The sequence below is a fragment of the Dipodomys merriami genome, unplaced genomic scaffold, assembly GCF_024711535.1.
Source record: "Dipodomys merriami isolate MVZ:Mamm:240054 unplaced genomic scaffold, mDipMer1.0.p SCAF_6, whole genome shotgun sequence".
NCBI classification, from domain to species: Eukaryota; Metazoa; Chordata; class Mammalia; order Rodentia; family Heteromyidae; genus Dipodomys; species Dipodomys merriami.
This window is the reverse complement of record NW_027206179.1, coordinates 7,087,770-7,109,107: the sequence shown is the minus strand read 5'-3', so window position 1 is coordinate 7,109,107 and position 21,338 is coordinate 7,087,770. Positions and strand designations below refer to the sequence as shown.

Here is a 21,338-nt window from a genome sequence, read left to right as displayed (position 1 = left end):
CTGGCCACAGGCAGGTAGCTCATGTCTGTAATCCCAGATACTTAGGAGGCTGAGATCTGAGGATTGCTCTTTGAAGCTAGCCAGAGGAGCAAGGTCTGTGAGACTCTTATCTTAAATTAGCTACCAAAAAAACAAAAATGGAGCTGTGGCTCAAGTGGTAAAGTACCAGCCTTGAGCTAAAAAGCTAAGGGACAGTGCCTAGGCTCTGAGCTCAAGCTCTAGTACTGGTACCACAAACAAACATCTGGGCCAGGTGTGGTAGCACTGAGTCTCCAGGCTGTGCGGACTTCAGCAGGGTGGTGGGTGGGGAGCAGCAGAGAGAAGCTTCCAGGAGCCACATCCTTGGTCAGCATGTCCAATGTACCATCTCTTCTCCATAACCAGACGTGGATGAGTGTGCGAGGGACCCGCTGCTGTGCCGTGGAGGCAGCTGTACCAACACTGAGGGGAGCTTCGAATGCCGCTGTCCCCCAGGACACAAGCTGACAGCCCAGGGCACTGCCTGTGAGGGTGTGTGTTGGTGTGAGCATGTACCTGTCTGGATGTCTTGTTGTCTGAACAAGATGGTGGGCTGGTGTGTCTATGGTTCTCCCTGGGGATGGGCCTGTGTATGTGCAATTGAAAAGCAAGTGTGCAAGCAGGTGTGAGTAGAATGTAGATGCATAGGCAATAGAAGTGCGTGTGAACATGCCCTATGTGAGTTTGTATCCTGTGAAAGGTATCTAAATACATGTGCATTGAGTCTGTGGGAGTATGTGTGTCTACACGAGGGTGTTTGCATGTGAATTGGTATGAGTATGTGCATGTGGGTGAGTATATAAGGGGATGCCTGTGTTTATGTGTAACTCTGTAGGGGAAGGCATGCGTGCATGAAGTGTGTGTATGCATCTCGGTGATCAGAGGATGTGTGTGTTTATGTGCTTACAGAAGGGAAATGTTCGTGTTGTTTGGTTTTTTTTTTTCCTTTTTGTACTAGAGCCTGAGCTCAGGGTCTCATGCTAGCTTGACTTGCTTGCTCATCTAGTGTTCTACTACTTCCAGCCATGCCTCCAGCCCTGCTTTTTGCTGGTTATTTTGGCCATGAGTCTCATCAACTTACCTGCTTAAGTTGGCTCTGAGCTGTAATCCTGTAGATCTCAAGAACCTGTAGACAAGGCTGGGAAGGTGGCTCAGTGGTAGAGCGCTTGCCTTGCATGCATGAGGCCCTGGGTTCGATTCCTCAGCACCACATAAGCAAAAAGAAAAAAAAAGCCGGAACTGGCGCTGTGGCTCAAGTGGTACAGCACTAGCCTTGAGCTGAAGAGCTGAGGGACAGTGCCCAGGCCCAGAGTTCAGGCCCCATGACCAGACCCCCCCCCCAAAAAAAAGAACCTGTATAGCTAGGATTATAAGCATGAGCCACAAGTGCTGGGGGTTGTGTTTATGTGTAGTTATACATGTGCACATGCACACATACACACACAAGGAGTGTGTATGGGTGTGGCTCTCCATCCGGGTGTGGATATCTGGGCAGGTGTGTGTGTCCTGGCCTGTGGCATGAGATGTGCTTGTGGGCAGTGTAGGCACTCTTCAGAGTGTCCCTGAGTGTCTCACACGGCCGTGAAGACGGCAGATGGGGTGCAGGTCCCTCCCTCACCAGGGATCCCCACCAGCTGCGGGTCCCCCCACAGACGTCGACGAGTGTGCCCTGCGGGACGGTCTGTGTCTTCATGGCCAGTGTGTCAACCTCATCGGCACCTTCCGCTGTGTCTGCCACTCGGGCTTCCAGGTCATGCCTGAGCGCCAAGGCTGCCAGGGTGAGACTGCGAGGCCCCTTACCCGCCCTCAGCCCCCCGAGGCCTGCCCCCCAATCTGCCCACCCTCCTCCAGCACCCCACTGCTGGGTACCCCCTAAACTAGGCCCTGCCTGTGCCCGACCCTCTCTCACTGCCGGACCCCTCCTGCGTGTTCCACCTTCCACAGACATCGATGAGTGCCGGGTGGGGAATGGTGGCTGCGAGGCGCACTGCGTGAACACTGAGGGCAGCTTCCAGTGCAGCTGTGGACAGGGCTACGTGCTGAGACCCGACGGGAGGGCATGCGCGGGTGGGTGGGAGCACATGCACGTAGGAGGGGGGGACAGATATGCATGCATGAGTGGACGCACTGGGTGGGCACATGCGCAGGTACAAATGGAAGTAGGTGCGAGGGTGTACAGCATGGGTATGCACATGTGTAGTCGCGTGTGAGTAGGCGGATGGGCATGCGCAGAGGCTGATGGCTGTGCTTGGGTGGGCCATATGCATGTATGGGTAAATGCATGTGGATAAACTGATGCGCATGCGTAGGTAGACCGACGCACGTGGGCCGGTGCGCACGCGAGAGTAGAGGTAGTTGCGTGTGCGCATGCGTGAGTGGGCCAATGCGCATGTGTGTGCACGAGGTCTCTTTCCCGCCTTCCCTCCGGCGTCAGAAGGGTGACGGCTGGCGTCAGCCCGTCCGGGAATCCTGCACGGCTCAGTCCAGGCTGCATCCAGTCAGAGCTGAAGCATCCCCGAGCCTGGCCTGTGGGCTTCTGGCGCTCTCGGAAGGAACCCGGGGCTCTTCCCATGTCCCTGTCCGTCGGCAGCCCACCCTCCGTCCCCGCTCCCACAGATGTGGACGAGTGTGAGGAAAACCCGGCCGTGTGTGGCCAAGGCCGGTGCACCAACGAGCCCGGTGGACACCGCTGCCTGTGTTACGAGGGTTTCACGGCTGCACCTGACGCGAAGACCTGTGTGGGTGAGAGGCCGGGGCTGAAGGGTGGGGAAGGCCGTATGCGAGTCCCCTCTCTCCCTCCCCCCCTTTCCTGAGGCTGCACCACGTGATCACCACAGACCCTGGGACCCATCCCTGAAGACCCGTAGGGCTCCAGGCAGGGCTTCGAGGGACAGCGCTTCGAGGTCTCCTCAGGCCCACCAGTGCCCTGGCCCACGCTCCGAAGCCTGTGGGATCTGTTTCCAGGAAACTTTTTGTTCTTCTGCATTGCATTTGTGGAACGTGTACTACTAAGCACAGAGCCATGTTCAGCTCTGAGAGCTGTACTTTAAAATCACCACAGGCAGCCGCGCGCCGGTGCTCATGCCTGTAATCCTAGCTATACAGGAGGCTGAGATCTGAGGAGCCGGGCAGGAAAGTCCGTGAGACTCTTATCCCCAATAAACCACTAGGAAACCAGAAGTGGCGCTGTGGCTCAAGCCGGAGAGCGCTCGCCTTGATCTGAAGAACTGAGGGACAGCGCCCAAGCCCCACGATTGACCACCCCCCCAAAAAAAAAATCACCACAGGCAAAAGTTTTGGTGGCAAAGGGTTTTCATTTGTTTATTTTCTCTTTTTGTGCGGTTCCTGGGGCTTGAACTTAGGCCCTGGGTGCTGTCTCTGAGCTGCTTTTTGCTTAAATCACAGCTCTACTTCTGGCTTTTTTGGTCGTTTATTGGAGATAGAGTGTCACAGACTTTCTTGCCTGAGCTAGCTTTGAATTGCGATCTTCAGATCTCAGCCTCCTGAGTAGCTAGAATTACAGGCAAAGCCTGGCTTTTAAATTTTTTATTTGTTTTTTTTTTCCTTTTTTCCTTTTTTTTTTTGTCGGTCGTGGGGCTTGATCTCTGGGCCTGGGTGTTGTCCCTCAGCTCTTCAACTGATGGCTAGCGCTCTATCACTTGAGCCACAGCGCACCACTTCTGGCTTTTTTTCTGCTTACATGGTGCTGAGGAATCAAACCTAGGGCCTCATGCATGCAAGGCAAGCACTCTACCACTGAGCCACCTTCCCAGCCCTTTATTTATTTTTTATATTGCCAGTCATGGGGCTTGAACTCAGGACCTAGGCACGGGCCCTGAGCTTCTTTTGTTCAAGGCTAGCACTCTATCAGTTGAGCCACATTGCCACATCTGGCCTTTTCTGTTTATGTGGTACTGAGGAATCGAATCCAGGGCTTCATGCATACGAGGCAAACACGTTACCATTCAGCCACATTCCCAACTCTTTTTAAAGAAAAATTTAATATGCTAGTGTTAGGGCTAGAACTTAGGGCCTGGGTGCTGTCCCTTAGTCCTGTAAACTAGCACTTTATCACTTGAGCCATAACTTCTCTTCCAGCTTTTTTTCTGGTTAATTGGAGATAAAAATCTCATAGACTTTCCTGCTCAGGATGGCTACAAACCTTGATCTTCAGATCTCAGCCTTCTGAGAAGCTAAGATTACAGCACTCAGCTCCTAGTTAGCTTTTGAAACCTAGCATTTCCTAAATCCCTCTGGGAATGTTTGCCTGTGACATTCCCGGCCTTGGTACTAGAGGGAGCTTAGCACCATTAGAGAGCCCTAGTGTGGCAGCACACTCAGGAATTCTAGTGGTCTCCCTCCTACCCCTTTCACTTTTCTCCCATCACCAGCATCTGATCCTCAGGTCTCAAGTCTTCTCCTTCCACAGATGTGAATGAGTGTGACCTGAACCCTCACATCTGTCTCCATGGGAACTGTGAGAATACAAAAGGATCTTTTGTCTGCCACTGCCAGCTGGGCTACATCGTCAGGAAAGGGGCCACTAGCTGCTCTGGTGAGCCAGCAGTCAGCCATGCAGGTGGGAGGAACCCCAGGGGCCACTGTTGGAGATCATCAGGACTGTCTCTGTGCTTCAGGGCAGAGCCCAGTCAGAATTCATTCTTAGAGATTTCCACTAATGAGTCCTCTTGAGAGTAAATTTACCTGGGGCTCCCCTTAAACAGCTCCATAGAGCCCCAGTGGTACATTGCAACTGTCCCAGATTATCAGCCCAAGCCTGATAATTTTGCATGATACAAGGATGAACACTTAAATATTTGTATAGTTATAGAATTAGCTTCCCAGGGTTCCAACAACAACTGAACACATGCCTGCTGGCTTAGAGGCCCAGAGATTTATTCTTTCTCCATGAGGAGAACTCCAGGGACAAGAGCTTATGAGGGATGGATTTTTGGTTAGGGATTTAGAGAGAGCATCTGTCCCACACATCTCTCCAGTTCCTTGGTTTTGGAATAACAACATGCTAACTGCTGCCTTGTATGTATATGAGATCTGTCTATTTTGTCTTGACTCTTCCTCCCTCCCTCTCTCCTTCTCTCTCCTTCCTTCTCTCCCTCTCTTTCTCTCCTCTCTCTCTCTTTTCCCCTTCCTGCTCTCTCCTCTGCCCTGGGGATGAAACCCAGGGCTTCACACTTGCCAGGCAAACACACTACCACTAGAGCCACACCCACAGCCCTTTTGCTTTTAGTTTATTTTGCAGATAAGGTCTTGGGCTTTTGCCCACTGATCCTCCTATCTCCACTCTTGTGTAGCTGGGATTTCAGGCATACTCTACCATACCACCACACCTGGGCTCATGTGGTATTATTTTCTCTGCCTGTGTCCAACTTTCACTCTTAAGAGAGAGGAGTAGTTGTTGGATCAGGGATCACTAACCGAGATAACCTCAATTTAGTGACAGTCTACAGAAGTGTCATGTCCAGATGAGATCACATTCACAATTGGAGGATTGGCACTTTGAATATACCTTTTGAATATACCTTTTGAGAGACCACAATTCCCTACACTTGGGCTCTATGGTTATTTTTATGTGTACTGGCACAAATATTGCATAACAGCATCAATTCTGGTTGATATTTAAGCCACATCTTCTTGTGCTTTAGCCCTGCCCCTGCCACTTGAGCCACACTTTCTAGCACTTGGGCATTGTCCCAACTGCTTTAAGCAGAGCCCTATTGCTTGAGCTACTCCCCCTAGTGCTTTAGCCATGCCCCTACCACTTGAGCCAGGCCTTAGTGCTTGAGTCACTTATTCACAGCGTAAGCCATGCCCTAACACTTAAGCCACACCTCCAGCCATTTCAGACCATTTCTGAATGCTGCTCAAGTATTGCCCTTGGGGTTTTGGAGCTTCTCTCTTGGGTTCTGGAGGCGGATGGAATCTCCTTGGTTTGGAGGGCTATCTCATATACCTTGCTCTTGCCCTGCTTCTTCTCTTCTGGACCTGGGTTCCATTGTGGCACTCTCTCCTTTCAGACCTGGATGAATGTGAGCTGGGCCAGCACAGTTGTGACAGCCATGCCTCCTGCCTTAACACCCCTGGGAGTTTCAGCTGCAGGTGTCATCCAGGCTGGGTGGGGGATGGCTTCAAATGCCATGGTGAGTACCTGGGGGAAAGGAGAGAATCCCTATAAAATGGAAGAGGTTAGTGGAGACAGGATGGGGGTTCTTGGACTCAGGGGTGTCTATAAGGGCCATACAGGGCTGGGGTGGGTGTGCCTCCTCACAGCCTCCCCCTCCCCCCACCCCGTGTACACGCTTGAGGGTTCTGGGTTCTGATTTCATACAGACATGGATGAATGTACCACCCCAGAACATCACTGCAGCCCCAGGGCTGACTGTCTCAATGTCCCAGGGAGTTACCACTGTGCCTGCCGCCCTGGATTTGCTGGGGATGGATTCTCCTGTGAAGGTGAGTGTAGGGCTAGGCAGCAGCCAGACAGGGGCAGCCTGGGGCCCTAGGTGACCTTCAAGAGTCTAGGACTTCTTCCCCCACCCTGTGTGGGTTCCAGCCCAACTGGCCTCCAGATGTCTTTGCCTCTGGGCCTCTCAGATAGGGATGAATGCGCAGAGGACATGGATCTTTGTGAGAATGGCCACTGCCTCAATGTCCCCGGAGGGTACTACTGTGAGTGTGAGATGGGTTTCACTCCTACTGGGGACCATGGAGCCTGCCAGGGTGAGTCCTGGGCCTGCCAGGGTATGGGGGCAGAGAACGCTGTGGGACAGGGCAGCTCACCTGGGGTCCCTGCAGATGTGGATGAGTGCGCACTTGAGACACTGTGTGTGCCTGGGAGCTGTGAGAACCTGCCAGGCATGTTCCGTTGCCTCTGTGAGGATGGCTATGAGCTGGACCATGGTGGCAGTCACTGCACAGGTATGTGTCAGCAGACAAAGGAAAGGGCTGCAGGATGTAGCCTGCTCCTTCACTGTCCTTCCTATGTAGTCTCATCATTCCGTTTATGTCACCTTGCTTTGTTGTCCTGGTACCATCTCCTGAATCAGCAGTGAATGAATGAGTATGCCTTCTCCTACAACTGCCCAAGTGTTCCTCCAGTTGTGTGTCTTTGAAAACGAGCAGATGGTAGCTATTTTTCCCTTGCAAGCCTTATTATTTCAGTTGTCACTGCTCAGCTCCACCACTGTGGCTCCAAAGCAGCCATAGACAATATGTAAATGAACAGGTATGGCCAGGTGTCAATAAAATCTTATTGACACAACCTAGTTGTGGCCAGATTTGACCCATGAGTTGAAGTTTGCCAGCCCTTGGTGTGAAAGCATTTTCTAAATCTGGGTTTTATATGTTGGCTGTGGGGAACCTAGGATGGAGGGCTTGGAACCTAGGATGGAGGGCTTGGAACCTAGGATGGAGGGCTTGCAGGAGGTAAACCTATGCTGAGTCTAATAGAGCAGGGCAGGCACACTCTGGAGGCCCCATCCCCTTCCGTCTGTCACCTGAGAGCAGACTCTAAACAAGGGAGGGGAGGGGCTATAATGAAGGCTCCCAGCCAGTGACAGTGCCTTCCCCCACCCAGACATCAATGAGTGTGCAGACCCTGTGAACTGCATCAACGGACAATGCATCAACACTCCCGGCAGCTATCTCTGCAACTGCCCCCAGGATTTCGAGCTGAACCCCAGTGGGGTAGGCTGTGTGGGTGAGTCAACATTTGGCCCAAGCAAAAGGCCCTAGGGTCTGTGGAGCTAGGACCTGAGTTTACATGCATGTCTACCTGCTCCTCAGGCAGTTGGCACATTTGTCAATCCCAGTGGGATTGCTCTTCTCATCTGGGGAGTTCTAGCCATTGGTCTAGATGAGCAGCCACATAAACCCACAATTTCATACATATCCACACATACACAGAATTAAACAGGTATACAGAGACATACAATTACACACACAACAGTTACAGAGAAAGTTATACACAGAAGCACACACCTGTGCACAGGGTCCACAGAGATAATTACAAACACATTGCCCTCAGATACATACACACACACACATATATACACACACATATACATACACACATATACATTGTTTTTTCTCTACCTTCTGCTAACCATCCCTTTCTGCCTGTGCAGACACCCGGGCTGGGAACTGTTTCCTGGAAATGCACAGCCGAGGGGATGGAGGTGTTTCCTGCAGTGCTGAGGTTGGAGTTGGGGTCACCCGAGCCTCCTGCTGTTGCTCCCTGGGCCGGGCCTGGGGCAACCCCTGTGAATTGTGTCCAATGGGAAACACAAGTGAGTAGTGTAGTTCCTACAGAGTGGGGGCCACTGCTGGGGTTCAGACATAGAGACTGGGGAGTTCATGAGACATCTCTGCTCATGAGAACTTTTGTGGGAAGGGTAATCTTGGATCGATCATACATTCTAAACCTTGGCCTTTATGGGCCAGGCCAGCACTTTTGGAAAACTCAGTGTATAGTCTCGCCATCACAGTCAGTCAACAAACATTGGAAATTTTTTGGTACCTTTTGCTGAGGGCTGAGGATACAGAGAAGGACAAGTTACAGCTCTGGTATACTGCCCCTCATCTGGGAATCTCATTGAGAGCCAACGGTCTGTTTGAGGCTTATGGCCTAGGAGAAAGCTAGGGAAAGGGGCCAAAGGAAGTCTTCCTACAGGAGAATTGAGGAGGTTATGAAGGATGAGTATGGAGTTTTCCTAGAAGAATAAAGGGAAGGGTCTACAATGCAGTGGGAACAGCATATACAAAGCTACTGCCTTATGATCCATCTGCTTACAAATGAATATCAGTCCTACTTTACACATACCCAGGTACTCCCAGATTTGGCCAAGGTCTCTTGGCCTCCAGGAGGCCTGGGGGTAAACAAATGTAAGGGTACAACAGTGGGATGGAGGCTCCCAATACTGAGCCCTTTTGGGGGACCTCCCTCTTCTGTTTCCCCTAGGCATTGTCCAAGTGCCTCTCCTCATGACCCTTTACTTAGAGCCCATTTCCTTTGCAGGTGAGTACAGAACCCTGTGCCCAGGTGGTGAGGGCTTCCGACCCAACCCCAATACTGTCATTCTGGAAGGTAAGTTTCTGGCATACCCTCTGCCCGTCTGTCCATCTCTGTTCATTCACCCCCTAAGAACCTTTATCTTATCCTCACTTCATCAAAGTACCTTGTTGGGTGGCCATATCTTCCATCCACCTGGAGGCCAAGCAGCAGAACCAAAATTTAAAATTTTTGGCTTTAAAATTATTCTTTAGCCATCTATTTTTTTTTCATTTCTTTGTCCACCCACCCATCCATCCACCTGCTCACTATCCATCCATTCACACATCCATCTATCTTTTCTTTTCCTCTGGGCCTGTGCGCTGTCCCTCAGCTCTTCAGCTCAAGGCTAGCGCTCTACCACTTGAGCCACAGCGCCACTTCCAGCTTTTTTCTTTTTGCTTATGTGGTGCTGAGGAATCGAACCCAGGGCCTCAGGCATGCAAGGCAAGCACTCTACCACTGAGCCACCTTCCCAGCCCCCATCTATCTTTTCATTTATTCACTGCCACCCGCTACTCATCATTCTCATCGTCCAGCTATCCATTGATTCTTTATCAGTCTATTGGTCTGTTGTCCATCCCACCCATTCATCTCCACATCATCCACTTCCATCTGTATATCTATTCACCTCTCCATGTATCCATCCCTCTATCCACCCATCTAGATATTGATCCATCTACACATCCACCCATCCATTTATTCATCCTCATTCCTTCTCCATCCATGTGTCTATCAGCCCCCATCTGCTCTGTCCGTCTGCCAACCTCCTATCCACCCACTCATCCATTTCTCATCAATCCATTCCCCCAAATCTATCTTTTCATTCACCTCCTCTTCCATTTATTATTTTTTTTGTTGGTCGTGGGACCTGAACTCTGGGCCTGGGCACTGTCCCTCAGCTCTTCAGCTCAAGGCCAGTGCCCTACCACTTGAGCCACAGCACCACTTCCAGCTTTTTCTGCTTATGTGGTGCTAAGGAATCAAACCCAGGGCCTCATGCATGCAAGGCAAGCACTCTACCACTGAGCCACCTTCCCAGCCCCTCACCTCCTTTTCCATTGACCCACTTTTCCCACCTCTTTCTGGTAGCTTTTTGTAGGCACTCAACTTCCCATCACTTCTCTGTGGGGAATGATGAGACTGGGAAGACATGAATGGGAGGATGGACAGTGTGGACTCACAGATGGGAGGAAAGGAGCTGGACTCAGGCCAGTTCTGACTGGGTCCAGTCTTTGAGGCAGATCCTTCAAAGCTCCAACAGCCATGGATAACTCCTGGGGGTGGTTGAAGGGCAGCCCATGAGTATCCCTTAAGACCCCTGCTAGGATTTAGCTCAGCTTTCATTTCCACACAGACATTGATGAATGCCAGGAACTGTCTGGGCTGTGTCAGGGAGGCATCTGCACCAATACTTTTGGCAGCTTCCAATGTGAGTGCCCACATGGGTACCAACTCAGTGGGGACACCCGCATCTGCGAGGGTGAGTATGGACTCTTCCTGTGTTGGGTCAGGCTCTCCTCCATTTCTGCTATTCTGCTTGGACTGTGATCCTTTTGTTGGTTTGTTGGGATGGCAGACACAGACCACCAATCTGACTTGATACTTGAGTTGGGGATCTTAAGAACTTTCGCCTTGCTAGCCTGGGAATATGATCCTTTTTCATTTCTTTTTTTTTTGGGGGGGGTCCAGTCATGGGGCCTGAACTCTGGGTCTGGACGCTGTCCCTCAGCGCTTCAGCTCAAGGCTAGCGCTCTACCACTTGAGCCACAGCGCCACTTCTGGCTTTTTCTTTTTGCTTATGTGGTGCTTTGGAATTGAACCCTCCGGCTTTTTCTTTTTGCTTATGTGGTGCTTTGGAATCGAACCCAGGGCCTCAGGCATGCAAGGCAAGCGCTCTACCACCGAGCCACCTTCCCAGCCCTTATGATCCTTTTTTATTTCAGACTCCCAAGTAGCTGGAATTACAGGTGTGAGTCAGCATTGTTCAACATTTTTGTCTCCTTAATAGTTGCTTTTATAGAGGGGTGGAGCCTAGAGTCATCTAGTGCTTTGCACTTTTTTGTGTTTATCACTTTCAGTATAATCTACCAGAGGTGGGAGGTATATTTATTTGGTACTATTAGGGATTGAATTCAGGGCCTCATTTTGCTTGCTTGCTCACAGTTGGCACTCTACCACTAGAGCCATACCTCCAGTCCTAGTTTTGGTGGCTAAAAGATAAGAATCTCATGGGCTTTTCTTGTTCAAGCTGGCTTTGAACCAAGATCCTTAAATCTCAGCCTCCTGAATAGCTGGGATTATAGGTGTGAACCACTAGCACCTGGCTCAGATATTTTTGTTGTTGTTGGTCATAGGTCTTGAATTCGGGGGCGGGGGGGGGGGGTCTGTCCCTGAGCTTATTTGCTCAAAGCTAGCACTCTACCACTTTGAGCCAAAGCACCACTTCCAATTTTCTGGTGGTTAATTGGAGATAAGAGTCTCACGGACTTTCCTGCCCAGGCTGGCTTTGAACCATGATCTTCAGGTCTCAGCCTCTTGAGTAGCTAGGATTATAGGTGTGAGCTACCAGTGCCTGGCTAGATTTTTTTTGTCAGTCATGGGGCTTGAACTCTGGAACTGAGTGCTGTTCCTCAGCTCTTTGCTCAAGGCTAGTGCTCACCACTTGAGCCACAGCCACTTCCGGTTTTCTGGTGGTTTATTGGAGGCAAGCGTTTCACAGTCTTTCCTGATTGGGCTGGCTTTGAACCGCAATTCTCAGGCCTCAGCCTCCTAAGTAGCTAGGATTACAGGAGTGAGTCACCTGTGCCCAGCCTGACTAGATATTTTTTAAAGAATGGAATTGTTATACTACAATTTTTCTACTTAATACTCTGATTACATCTTTCCATATCTATACACTAAACTGTCTGCATCATTTCAAGCTGACTTTGTGAACAGACTAAAACCTAGAATGAAGTTCTTCCAATGGGCATAGGGTCTGCAGTTGCTCAATCACTGGTCACCACTGCCTGTTGCCTCTGTCCCACACCGCCCTCTCCCTACAGATATTGATGAGTGTGCCACACAGTTGGGTGTATGTGGCCCAGGCACATGCTACAACACCCTGGGAAACTACACCTGCATCTGCCCTGCAGAGTACCTGCAAGTTAATGGCGGCAACAATTGCATGGGTAGGAAGCATGATGGGGATGGGGGAATGGGCACTGCAAGATCACATGGTATGGGAGGAACCACTGAGAGCCTTTAAGCCTTGGAAATACACAGAGAGAAATATTTAGGAGGGGAAAGAGGGAGGGTGAACATATTTGAAGTGCTGATCATGCATCCGTGAATAATATCGAAAAACTCAAAAGCCCAGGGCTGCCATGAATAGTTGTTCAAGTTGTGGACTGCCCAACAAAGGTTAAGTCATGAAAGGCTCTCAAGTGTGTGTGGGGAGAAAGACTAAGTTACTCATGTTCAAAGGAATTCAGGAGTGAATTTAAAGTGTGTTTCTGTTTTCCTGTGTCTTGGATCACCCATTCCTCTATTCTCTCCCAATGCCAAGGACAGATATGAGAAAGAGCATGTGCTTTCGTTATTATAATGGCACCTGTAGGCACGAGCTGGCCTTCAACATCACTCAGAAGATGTGCTGCTGCTCCTACAACATCGGCCAGGCATGGAACAGACCTTGTGAATCCTGCCCCACACCTGCTAGCTGTGAGTGCATCTCCCCTCCCCTCCTTTGAGCTTTGGGCATCTGGACTGCCTTGCACTGGTGAGAGCTGGAATCAAGGTTACATTCCCCACGTGGATGGGAAAAGCAATCTTTCTTCCAATTTGCAGATTTTGCAAACTCAGGATGGATTGGTGATGGGAAAAGCCCTTGGTGACACAGTTACTCTAAGAGGCTTACCAAGTGTCTGGAGTTGAAGAGGAAACACAGATAGAGAAACCTAGGTCACATCCCCCTACCCCACAAAGCTGGGAAAAGGCAGTCTTAGGGAAACTTGGAGGAAGATTGTGCCCCGGAGGAGAATGCTTGTCCTGTCAGATGAGGGAGGGAAGTTGTGGTAGGAAGGACAGACAGAGCTGCTGGTAGTATGGAGCCAACTTTGTTGACAGCTAGGATACAGCCTAAGTCAAGTGTGATGATACATGCCTATAATCACCTCAAGAGGCGGAGGTAGGAGGAGTTTGAGGCCAGACTGGAGTACATAGCAGTCTCTGTCTCACAAAACAATAACCTGTTAGTAAACAGAACAAGATCCAGAAAGAACAGCAGGAATGGGGCCAGGTCAGAGCATGGCATGGGTCAATTCCTTCCCTGGGCTGCTGTTACCCATTACCAGCAACCTGGTGACTTTTGGAAATGCAATTCTGGAGGCTAGAAGCTCAGAGTCAAGATGTCAGCAGGGCTGGGCTCTGAGGACTGCAGTGCAAGATCCTTTCTGATGACTTTTTTTTTTTTTTTTTTTTTTTTGCCAGTCCTGGAGTTCGAACTCAGGACCTGGATGCTGTCCCTGAGCTTCTTTAGTGCTCTACCACTTCAGTCTCAGCTCTACTTCCAGTTTTTTAGGAGTTAATTGGAGATGAGAGTCTCATGGGAACTTTCCTGCCAAGGCTAGCTTTGAACTCCAATCCTCAGATCTCAGCCTACTCAGTAGCTAGGATTACAGGCATGAGCCACCAGTGCCCGGCTCAGATAATTATGTTGATGATTCTTTTTGATGATCCTTGGTGTATAGCTACATCACCCTGGTCTCTGCTTCAGTCTCTCTGTCCCCCCTCCTTCTCCTTTTCTTATTTTTTACTGGGTTTTTAACTCAGGACCTCTCTCTCACTTGCTAGACAGATACTCTGCTACTGAGCCCCCAGTCCTTCCCCCTTTTTTTTCTTTGCTTCAGTTATCTTTCAGATAAGGTCTTTTGTTTTTGCCTGGACCAACCTTGGACCTTGATGCTTCTATCTTTATTTCCCACATTGCCAAGATTACAGGCATGAACTACCACTCTCTACCTTCTCTATGCCTCTTCTTTGGACTTTGGGGTCAACTTATTCCAGTCCCATCCCTTCTTAACTTTATATCTGCAAAGACAAGAGTTTCCAAATAAGGCACATTCTGAGGTTCCATTTGAGGGAATATTGCACAACCAGCTGCATAGCCCCATAGGAAGAGTCACTATTGAGCATTTCTGGGCTCTGGGTGTTGAGCTCTAGGAAATAAGAATAAAGGAGATTTAGTTCTTCACCCTGCAGTGAGTTTGGAAGGCAGCTGATGCAGGTTCTCTACCACTTTATTCATTCTTTGTCAAATAGGGCCTCACTTTTTGCCTTGGACTATCTGGAACACAGTCTTCCAATTTTTTTTTTGTTTCCCATATAGCTGGGTTTATAGGCATGTACTACCACATTCATGTATTGGTTGAAATGGTGTCTCAACTTTTTGCCCAACTGTCCTCGAATCAATCCTCCAGTCTTTTTCTTCAAAGTAGCTAAGATGACAGGCATGAGCCACCACTCCTGATTCTCTTTCTCTCTCTCTCTCTCTTTTTTTTTTTTTTGGTCGGTTGTGGGACTTGAACTCTGGGCCTGGGCACTGTCCCTCAGCTCTTCAGCTCAAGGCTAGAGCTCTACCACTTAAGCCACAGCACCACTTCTGCCTTTTTCTGTTTATGTGGTGCTGAGGAATTGAACCCAGGGCCTCATGCATGCAAGGCAAGCACTCTACCACTGAGCCACCTTCCCCAGCCCCTCTTTCTCTCTTTTAAAAGAGACCTTCTCTAATCCTAATGATCTTCCCACGACTCCATCTTTAGACACTCTGTAACATAGGACTTTGGGGCTGCAGTTTCTAACACATAAACTTTGGGGATGGGGGAGTTGAATCAACACTGGAAAGACAAGTGGGAGAAGAGTTCTCAAAATCTCTACAGGTAGGGGCAGAGGTGAATATGGTAGTATAGTAACAAAGCAGTCTGTGTTTCTCTAATGATGCCAACAAGTATGCTTGGTTGTAGCCTGAGCAGCAAAGAACTTTGAGGGATGGGGGTCTCCCTTTTGTGTGTTGGGGAACTACTGATTGCACAGGCCAGGGGCAATCTTGAGCCCAGGGCTGCTTAAGCAAGCTCGGGCAGGTTAGAGAAGATCAGGTGGGGTTGGGCTGTGGGGTGAGAGGGGTGAGGACTCTCCTTGCAGAGTCTTCTCTGAAGCTCTGCTGTCCTTGGCACAGCTGACTACCAGGTCTTGTGTGGGAGCCAAGTCCCTGGCTTCATCACTGACATGCACACTGGAAGGCCCCGCGGTGAGTGCTGCCCCTCACATACATCTGAGTATCCCCAGCCTGGCTGTTCTTCCTAATCCCACCCTTCCTTCCTTTCCACCCTTGTCTCCCTAGCCTCTCTCTGTTCAAAAACCCTAGGAATCTACCCCCAAAGTCCACCCTTCCTCCCTCCCTCCTGTGCTGGGGATGGAACCCACAACCTCATGCATGCTATATCCTCACCCTGAAATATGCATTTTTTAATTGACACCAGAACTTTTACCTACCCTCCCTGTACTGGCCACATCTGGCCTCTTTATGGTCTGAGCAGGAGCATTTTGGCCCCAGCAGTTTTTGTGGATGGAGCAGGTGCTTGCTGGCAGCCACAGCTCCTTCTACCACACTGTAGGACCAGCAGGTACACAGGGATGGGCCCCCCTGACCTCTTATGCCTTCCCCAGATATTGACGAGTGCAGGGAAATCCCAGCCATCTGTACCCATGGCGTCTGCATCAACCAGGCCGGGAACTTCCACTGCGAGTGCCCTATGGGCTTCCAGTACCACAGCGACTTGCTGGCCTGTGAAGGTGCCCACCTGTTCTATCCCCAGCTCTGGGGCCTTGGTTGAGGAGGGGGGATGCTGCCCTTCCCCCCACATGGGTCTCCCATGATGCAATTGAGGGGAACCATGTAAAACTCTGAACCTCTTTCCCCATCTGAGTGAATATCTTCCTGGGGTCTTCTATCCCCTCTAACCACCCTTGCTCTGGTTTTAGATGTTTTCAGAGAGATCTCCAGGGCTGAGCTTGGGGTCTGGTTCTGTCAGGGTGGGCTTCTCTTATCCACTTGGTTCACTGGCTTGGTCCACAGATGTGGATGAGTGTGGCACCACAGAGAGTCCCTGTGGGAGGAAAGAATCCTGTGTCAACATCCCTGGCAGCTACCGCTGTGAGTGTGCCCAAGGATTCACACTGTCACCCAAAGGAGTCTGCGTGGGTGAGTGGGGTATCCAGGATGATGGGCCAGACCCTAGCAGAGCAAGTCTGGGAAAAGGAGATAAGGGACCTAGGCAGCTCCTGGTGACTTGTGGAGGGCCTGGATCTCTGTATGCACTGTTGTGGGGTTTGGGAGAACACAGAACCCCCATGATAGCACAGTTTTGGGGTGATATGAGATGTACTGGCCGTGGTGCTGGCAACCCAGAGACCCTGGAGGGATCTTAAACACGGGTGTTTCAGGACAGGCTCAGGTTCCCCCATTGTAGCATGGGGGGTTGGGGAAACAGTGATGTGGCCCTTGGACATACTCTGCTGCCTGAATCCCTGGATGGAATGAGTGCCAGGAGATCATGAATGTCTGTGGTCATGGTGACTGTGTGGACATGGAGGGCAGCTATGTGTTCCTCTGTCACCATGGTTTCCGGGCCTCAGCAAACCAGACCCTGTGCATGGGTGAGAGGCCTTCCTGTGTCTTCCTCTCAGGGCAGGCTCTGCCTGGGGTCTTCATCTCCCCCAGGTTGGGATGGCTCTTTTATCTATACTAATTCACAAATGGATGCAGATTTGAATCCTGACTCTTAAATCTGTCTCCCCATGCCTCAGTTTTCCTACCTGTAAAATGAGAATGATAGGTAGTGCCAGATACCCCATCTAAGGGTCACTGTCCAGCCATCTGAACCAGCTATGGTGCTGGGAGACAGGCTGGGTGGACTGGGTCCTCTCCCCGAACCACCAGTGCATTGAGTTCCCTTGTGTGCATTGAGTGGGTTGGTGTGTTTGGCTCTGTCAGACCTTGATGAATGTGACTGGTGGCCATATGGGAATGGAACCTGCAAGAATACCATTGGCTCCTATAGCTGCCTCTGCTTTCCAGGCTTTGCAGCTTCACACAATGGGGGACTGTGTGGGTGAACTTGCAGGGTTAGGGGACAGGCCTCTGTGTCCTCTTGAATAGCAGATACATCTGACGAGCATTGGTGGTTCACACCAGTAATCCTTCCTACTCAGAGGCTGACATCTGTGGATAGAGGTTTGAAGCCAGCCCTAGCAGGAAAATCCTTTAGATTCCTACCTCCAGTTAACCACCAGAAGCCAGAAGTAGAGTGCTAGCCTTGAGTGAAATATCTCAAGAGACAGTATCCAGGCCCTGAGTTCAGGTGCCAGCCCTAGTACAAATTAAAAAAGGAAAGTAATTATCTGGGATGCAGTTAAGAGCACTTAGTGGCATATTCATAGCACCATATGGTTTTATATTAGAAAATAATAGTATCTACCTCATCCAATAATAGGATGATTATTATGTAAAGTTGTATAGGAGTGCTTGCTTAACTAAAGTCTGTACCATCAGCTCATGGGAGGCTCAATGTTCTCAGGCTCCATGACTGACTACCTGCCCATTTCCTCACTGCAGATACTGATGAGTGTACCATCTTGGTGGGGCAGGTGTGCCAGTTTGGCCAGTGCCTCAACATAGCTGGCTCCTTCCTCTGTATCTGTCAGGATGGCTTCGAACTCACAGCCGATGGGAGGAATTGTGTGGGTAAGTCTCCCGATGGTGCTTTGAGTCATTTCAGCCAGACCTCAAGCCACAGTCACTTGCAGATGGCACTTTTGAGTGGGCCTGGTTTTATCTGATACCTGTGTGCATTTATTTTAAGGTATAATAACAATAAAAACAAAAACCCTTGCACATCACAGTTTCATAGGGTGTGCAGGTTAGGGTGAGACTGTCTGAGAGATGTAAGTCTCCTGAGACAAAGAATAGATTTGCTAAGTGGATGCCACAGAAATCTTGGAAGGCTTCTTGCTCCCCCTTGCCCTCTGGACTCTTCATTCTCCACCTTTAACTCACCAGATAATCACTCCCTTGATGCTCAAACTGGACCCCAAATTGGTATTGGGAGAGAGGGCTTATCACAGGACCCTCAGCCATCGTGGAGTGACTGCCAGACATTGGCCCCAGCCCCAGGAGAGCCCTCCACCTCCTCTCTCACACTGGGGTTCCCTCTTCGTTTTCCCCAACAGACACCAACGAATGTGTGAGCCTTTCAGAATCCTGCCTGCCAGGCATCTGCCAGAACCTTGAGGGCTCCTTCCGCTGCAACTGCCCTCCGGGGTTCCAGGTGCAGAGGGAGCATTGTGTGGGTGAGTGTCTAGTTTCATGTCCTAGCCTTGGGAGCAGGGAGGTACCTCTGGGCCTCTGTCTTCCCATTTGTAACAGCAATATCTTTTTTTTTTTTGGTCGGTCATGGGGCTTGAACTCTGGGCCTGGGCACTCTCCCTGCACTCTTCAGCTCAAGGCGAGCTCTCTACCGCTTGAGCCACAGCTCCACTTCCTCTGTCTCCTCATTTGTAAGCTGAGCACAGCTTACAAGCCCAGCACAAAGCATGGCTACATATGTTGGTGGCACTGTTATGGTTGCTTTTAGATTCTTGACTACAGATTTTCTCTCCAGGTCTCCCACAGAATTTGTGGGCCCTATAAAATGGACACAGGCTCTTCTCACTCAGTAATTGACCATGATCTTCCCTGGTGTAATCACCCACAGGGGTAACTAAGCTAGATTGGCCTGACTTGACCTTCACTGGTTCTTTCATAGGGCTAGACTTGGACCAGTCTGATCTAAGTAGATGAGCTAGCCTCATACAGTCTAGACTAACCTGGAGTGAACTGATCTTATGACCTCTGGTCTGATCTTTTTTTTTTTTTTTTTTTATGAGAATACCGTACAGAGGAGTTACAATTACATGGGCAAGATAATGAGTATATTTCTTATCAAGCATTGTTGCCTCCTCTTTGTTTCCCCTTCCCATCCCTTCCCATACTCCCCCTTTCCCCCCACCCGAACTTCCCCCCACCCCCCATCTAGTCTAATCTTGCATTTGGGCTAGCCTTGATCTGGGCCACTCTGGATCAGTCTGGCTTGAAAAATGGCCTCTCTTGGATATAACTAGTTTAGACCAGTTTAGCCTGATCCTTTTTTGGCTTATTCTATCTGGGATAGACTGGTACAACATGAATGGACTCTGTCTAGTAATGGCTAAATTTTATCCAGTCTCAATTAGACTTGCACAGTTTTAAGTCTCTAAAGATGATCTTTGAATTTTAATTGGGAGGCTGAGATTGGGAAGAACCAAGTTTGAGCCTAGCCTAGGCAGAAATAAAAAAGCTGGGAGTGGTGGTGCACCACCTATGCAAGAAGAGTAAATAAGATTGCAGTCCAACTGGCCCAGTTAGACCATATTCAAAAAACAAAGCAAGATGGGCTGGAGGTGTGAATCTAGTGATGGAGCACCTGTCCAGCAAGTGCAAGGCTCTGAGTTAAAACCCTAGTACTGCTCACCCCTCAAAAAGACAATGGGAGTTTGGGATCATGTTAAATCCTCAGGTACTCTACCCCACTTCAGCCCCTAGGTGTGTGAGAGCTGGACCTCCACTCCATCTATACCTCCCAATAGCTAGATCCTTCCCCTAGGGTGGGAGTCTTACTTGTACAATCCCAGCTCCTGTGCCTGTGTGTTACCACACGTGTGTTCACATACATATGCTGGTACCGGGGCTTGAATTCAGGGCCTGAGAGTTGTCTGTGAACTGTTTTGCTCAAGGCTAGCACTCTGCCACTTGAGCCACAGCTCCACTTTTGACTTTCTGGTAGTTGGAGATAAGAGTCTCATGCACTTCCCTGCCCAGGCTGGCTTTGAATTTTGGTCCTCAGGATTATAGGTATGAGCCACCCATGCCTAATTCAGTCCCAAATCTGTCTTTGCCCCTCCAGATATCGATGAATGCTTGGAAGAACCCAACATCTGCCCCTTTGGGACCTGTATCAACAGTCCTGGGAGCTTCACATGCCTCTGCCCACCTGGCTTTGTCCCTGCTGACAATGGGCACCGTTGCTTTGGTAAGCCTGGGTCCCAGCGTATATATATATGTGCTTGGCTTAGAGAAGGGAGTAGGGGGTGTTTGTTGAGGAAGGATCAGATCACCCAGAATTGGGGGCTCTGTATTCTTGAAACTCTGGACAGACAAGCCACTTCTACAGAGGGCTAGCTTGGCTATTCTGGGCTAGCTTGGTCCCTTGAGCTTAGGTTGTTCTGTAATAATTGGCTGCCCTCACTGTTCAGTCCAAGCTAGCTGAGGCCACTGGGTAACTTCCTCTCTGTTGGGCTAGCCTGGCCAGCATGGGCTAGCCTCAACCAACTTGAGCCAGCCTTTTCTCACAGGCTGAAATACAGCTTGCAGTTCTACTCAACTAACATCTTTCTGGGGATCTGGGCTCACTAGAAGCCATGTCCCAGCCTGACCATGAGCACTTTCAATTTGGTGGGAGTCCAAGTGGACCTGATGTTTGAGGGTTTGAAGCCCGAAATCCTGAGTCCTCAAGCTCTCTGGAATCAGTGGCTTTTTTTGTCTCTCTAGATAGGGGCTTTTCTGGTTGAAGAGTAACTGGCTGAATTGGGCCATTCTTCCTGGCACAGGGGTACCTCACAGCAGAAAAGAAGGGATTCCCATCTGTCTATCCAAAGTCCCAGGGATGATCTTCATTGGCCCAGTGTGGGTTATGTGTTCATTTCTGGAGGCAATCACCATTCCCCGGAGTATGGATATTAGTGATTGGCTGCTAGTAGGACCAGCACTGCCCCTTTACCTGGGGTGGAGGGGTGGAGGAAAGTAGAGCAAATGCACACAGCTGTGGGCATTTAATCATCTTAATGGAGCTCCTTACCTCCCACCCCACAGACACACGACAGAGTTTCTGCTTCACCCGTTTTGAGTCTGGAAAGTGCTTGGTGCCCAAAGCATTCAACAACACCAAGACCCGATGCTGCTGCAGCAAGAGGCCTGGGGAGGGCTGGGGTGACCCCTGTGAGCTGTGTCCCCAGGAGGGCAGTGGTTAGTGCCCATCCTGCCCTGATCACTTCTCTAACCATCTGTGCTCCTTTCTTCCTGCATTCTTCCTTACCATTTCGGGATCCTGGAGACCTCACTGGGTCCTGACAGTAACTC

General features: G+C 50.0%; 2 protein-coding genes across 2 annotated transcripts in view; one reads left to right on the top strand and one right to left on the bottom strand.

The window, feature by feature from the left end:
• The window catches only part of Hnrnpm (heterogeneous nuclear ribonucleoprotein M), a 335,755-nt gene that overhangs the window by 242,780 nt on the left and 71,637 nt on the right, over window positions 1-21,338 (bottom strand). The window lies entirely within an intron of this gene.
• The window catches only part of Fbn3 (fibrillin 3), a 60,701-nt gene that overhangs the window by 22,280 nt on the left and 17,083 nt on the right, over window positions 1-21,338 (top strand). Inside the window, 25 exon segments of the mRNA XM_070001878.1 lie at window positions 385-510; window positions 1,671-1,796; window positions 1,963-2,085; window positions 2,635-2,760; window positions 4,448-4,573; window positions 6,054-6,176; window positions 6,367-6,489; window positions 6,631-6,756; window positions 6,832-6,954; window positions 7,613-7,735; window positions 8,163-8,324; window positions 9,053-9,121; window positions 10,443-10,568; window positions 12,133-12,258; window positions 12,641-12,790; window positions 15,303-15,374; window positions 15,794-15,919; window positions 16,203-16,332; window positions 16,662-16,783; window positions 17,121-17,224; window positions 17,226-17,238; window positions 17,742-17,870; window positions 18,356-18,475; window positions 20,107-20,232; window positions 21,072-21,224. Coding sequence (XP_069857979.1) covers window positions 385-510; window positions 1,671-1,796; window positions 1,963-2,085; window positions 2,635-2,760; window positions 4,448-4,573; window positions 6,054-6,176; window positions 6,367-6,489; window positions 6,631-6,756; window positions 6,832-6,954; window positions 7,613-7,735; window positions 8,163-8,324; window positions 9,053-9,121; window positions 10,443-10,568; window positions 12,133-12,258; window positions 12,641-12,790; window positions 15,303-15,374; window positions 15,794-15,919; window positions 16,203-16,332; window positions 16,662-16,783; window positions 17,121-17,224; window positions 17,226-17,238; window positions 17,742-17,870; window positions 18,356-18,475; window positions 20,107-20,232; window positions 21,072-21,224 — 2,973 coding nt within the window.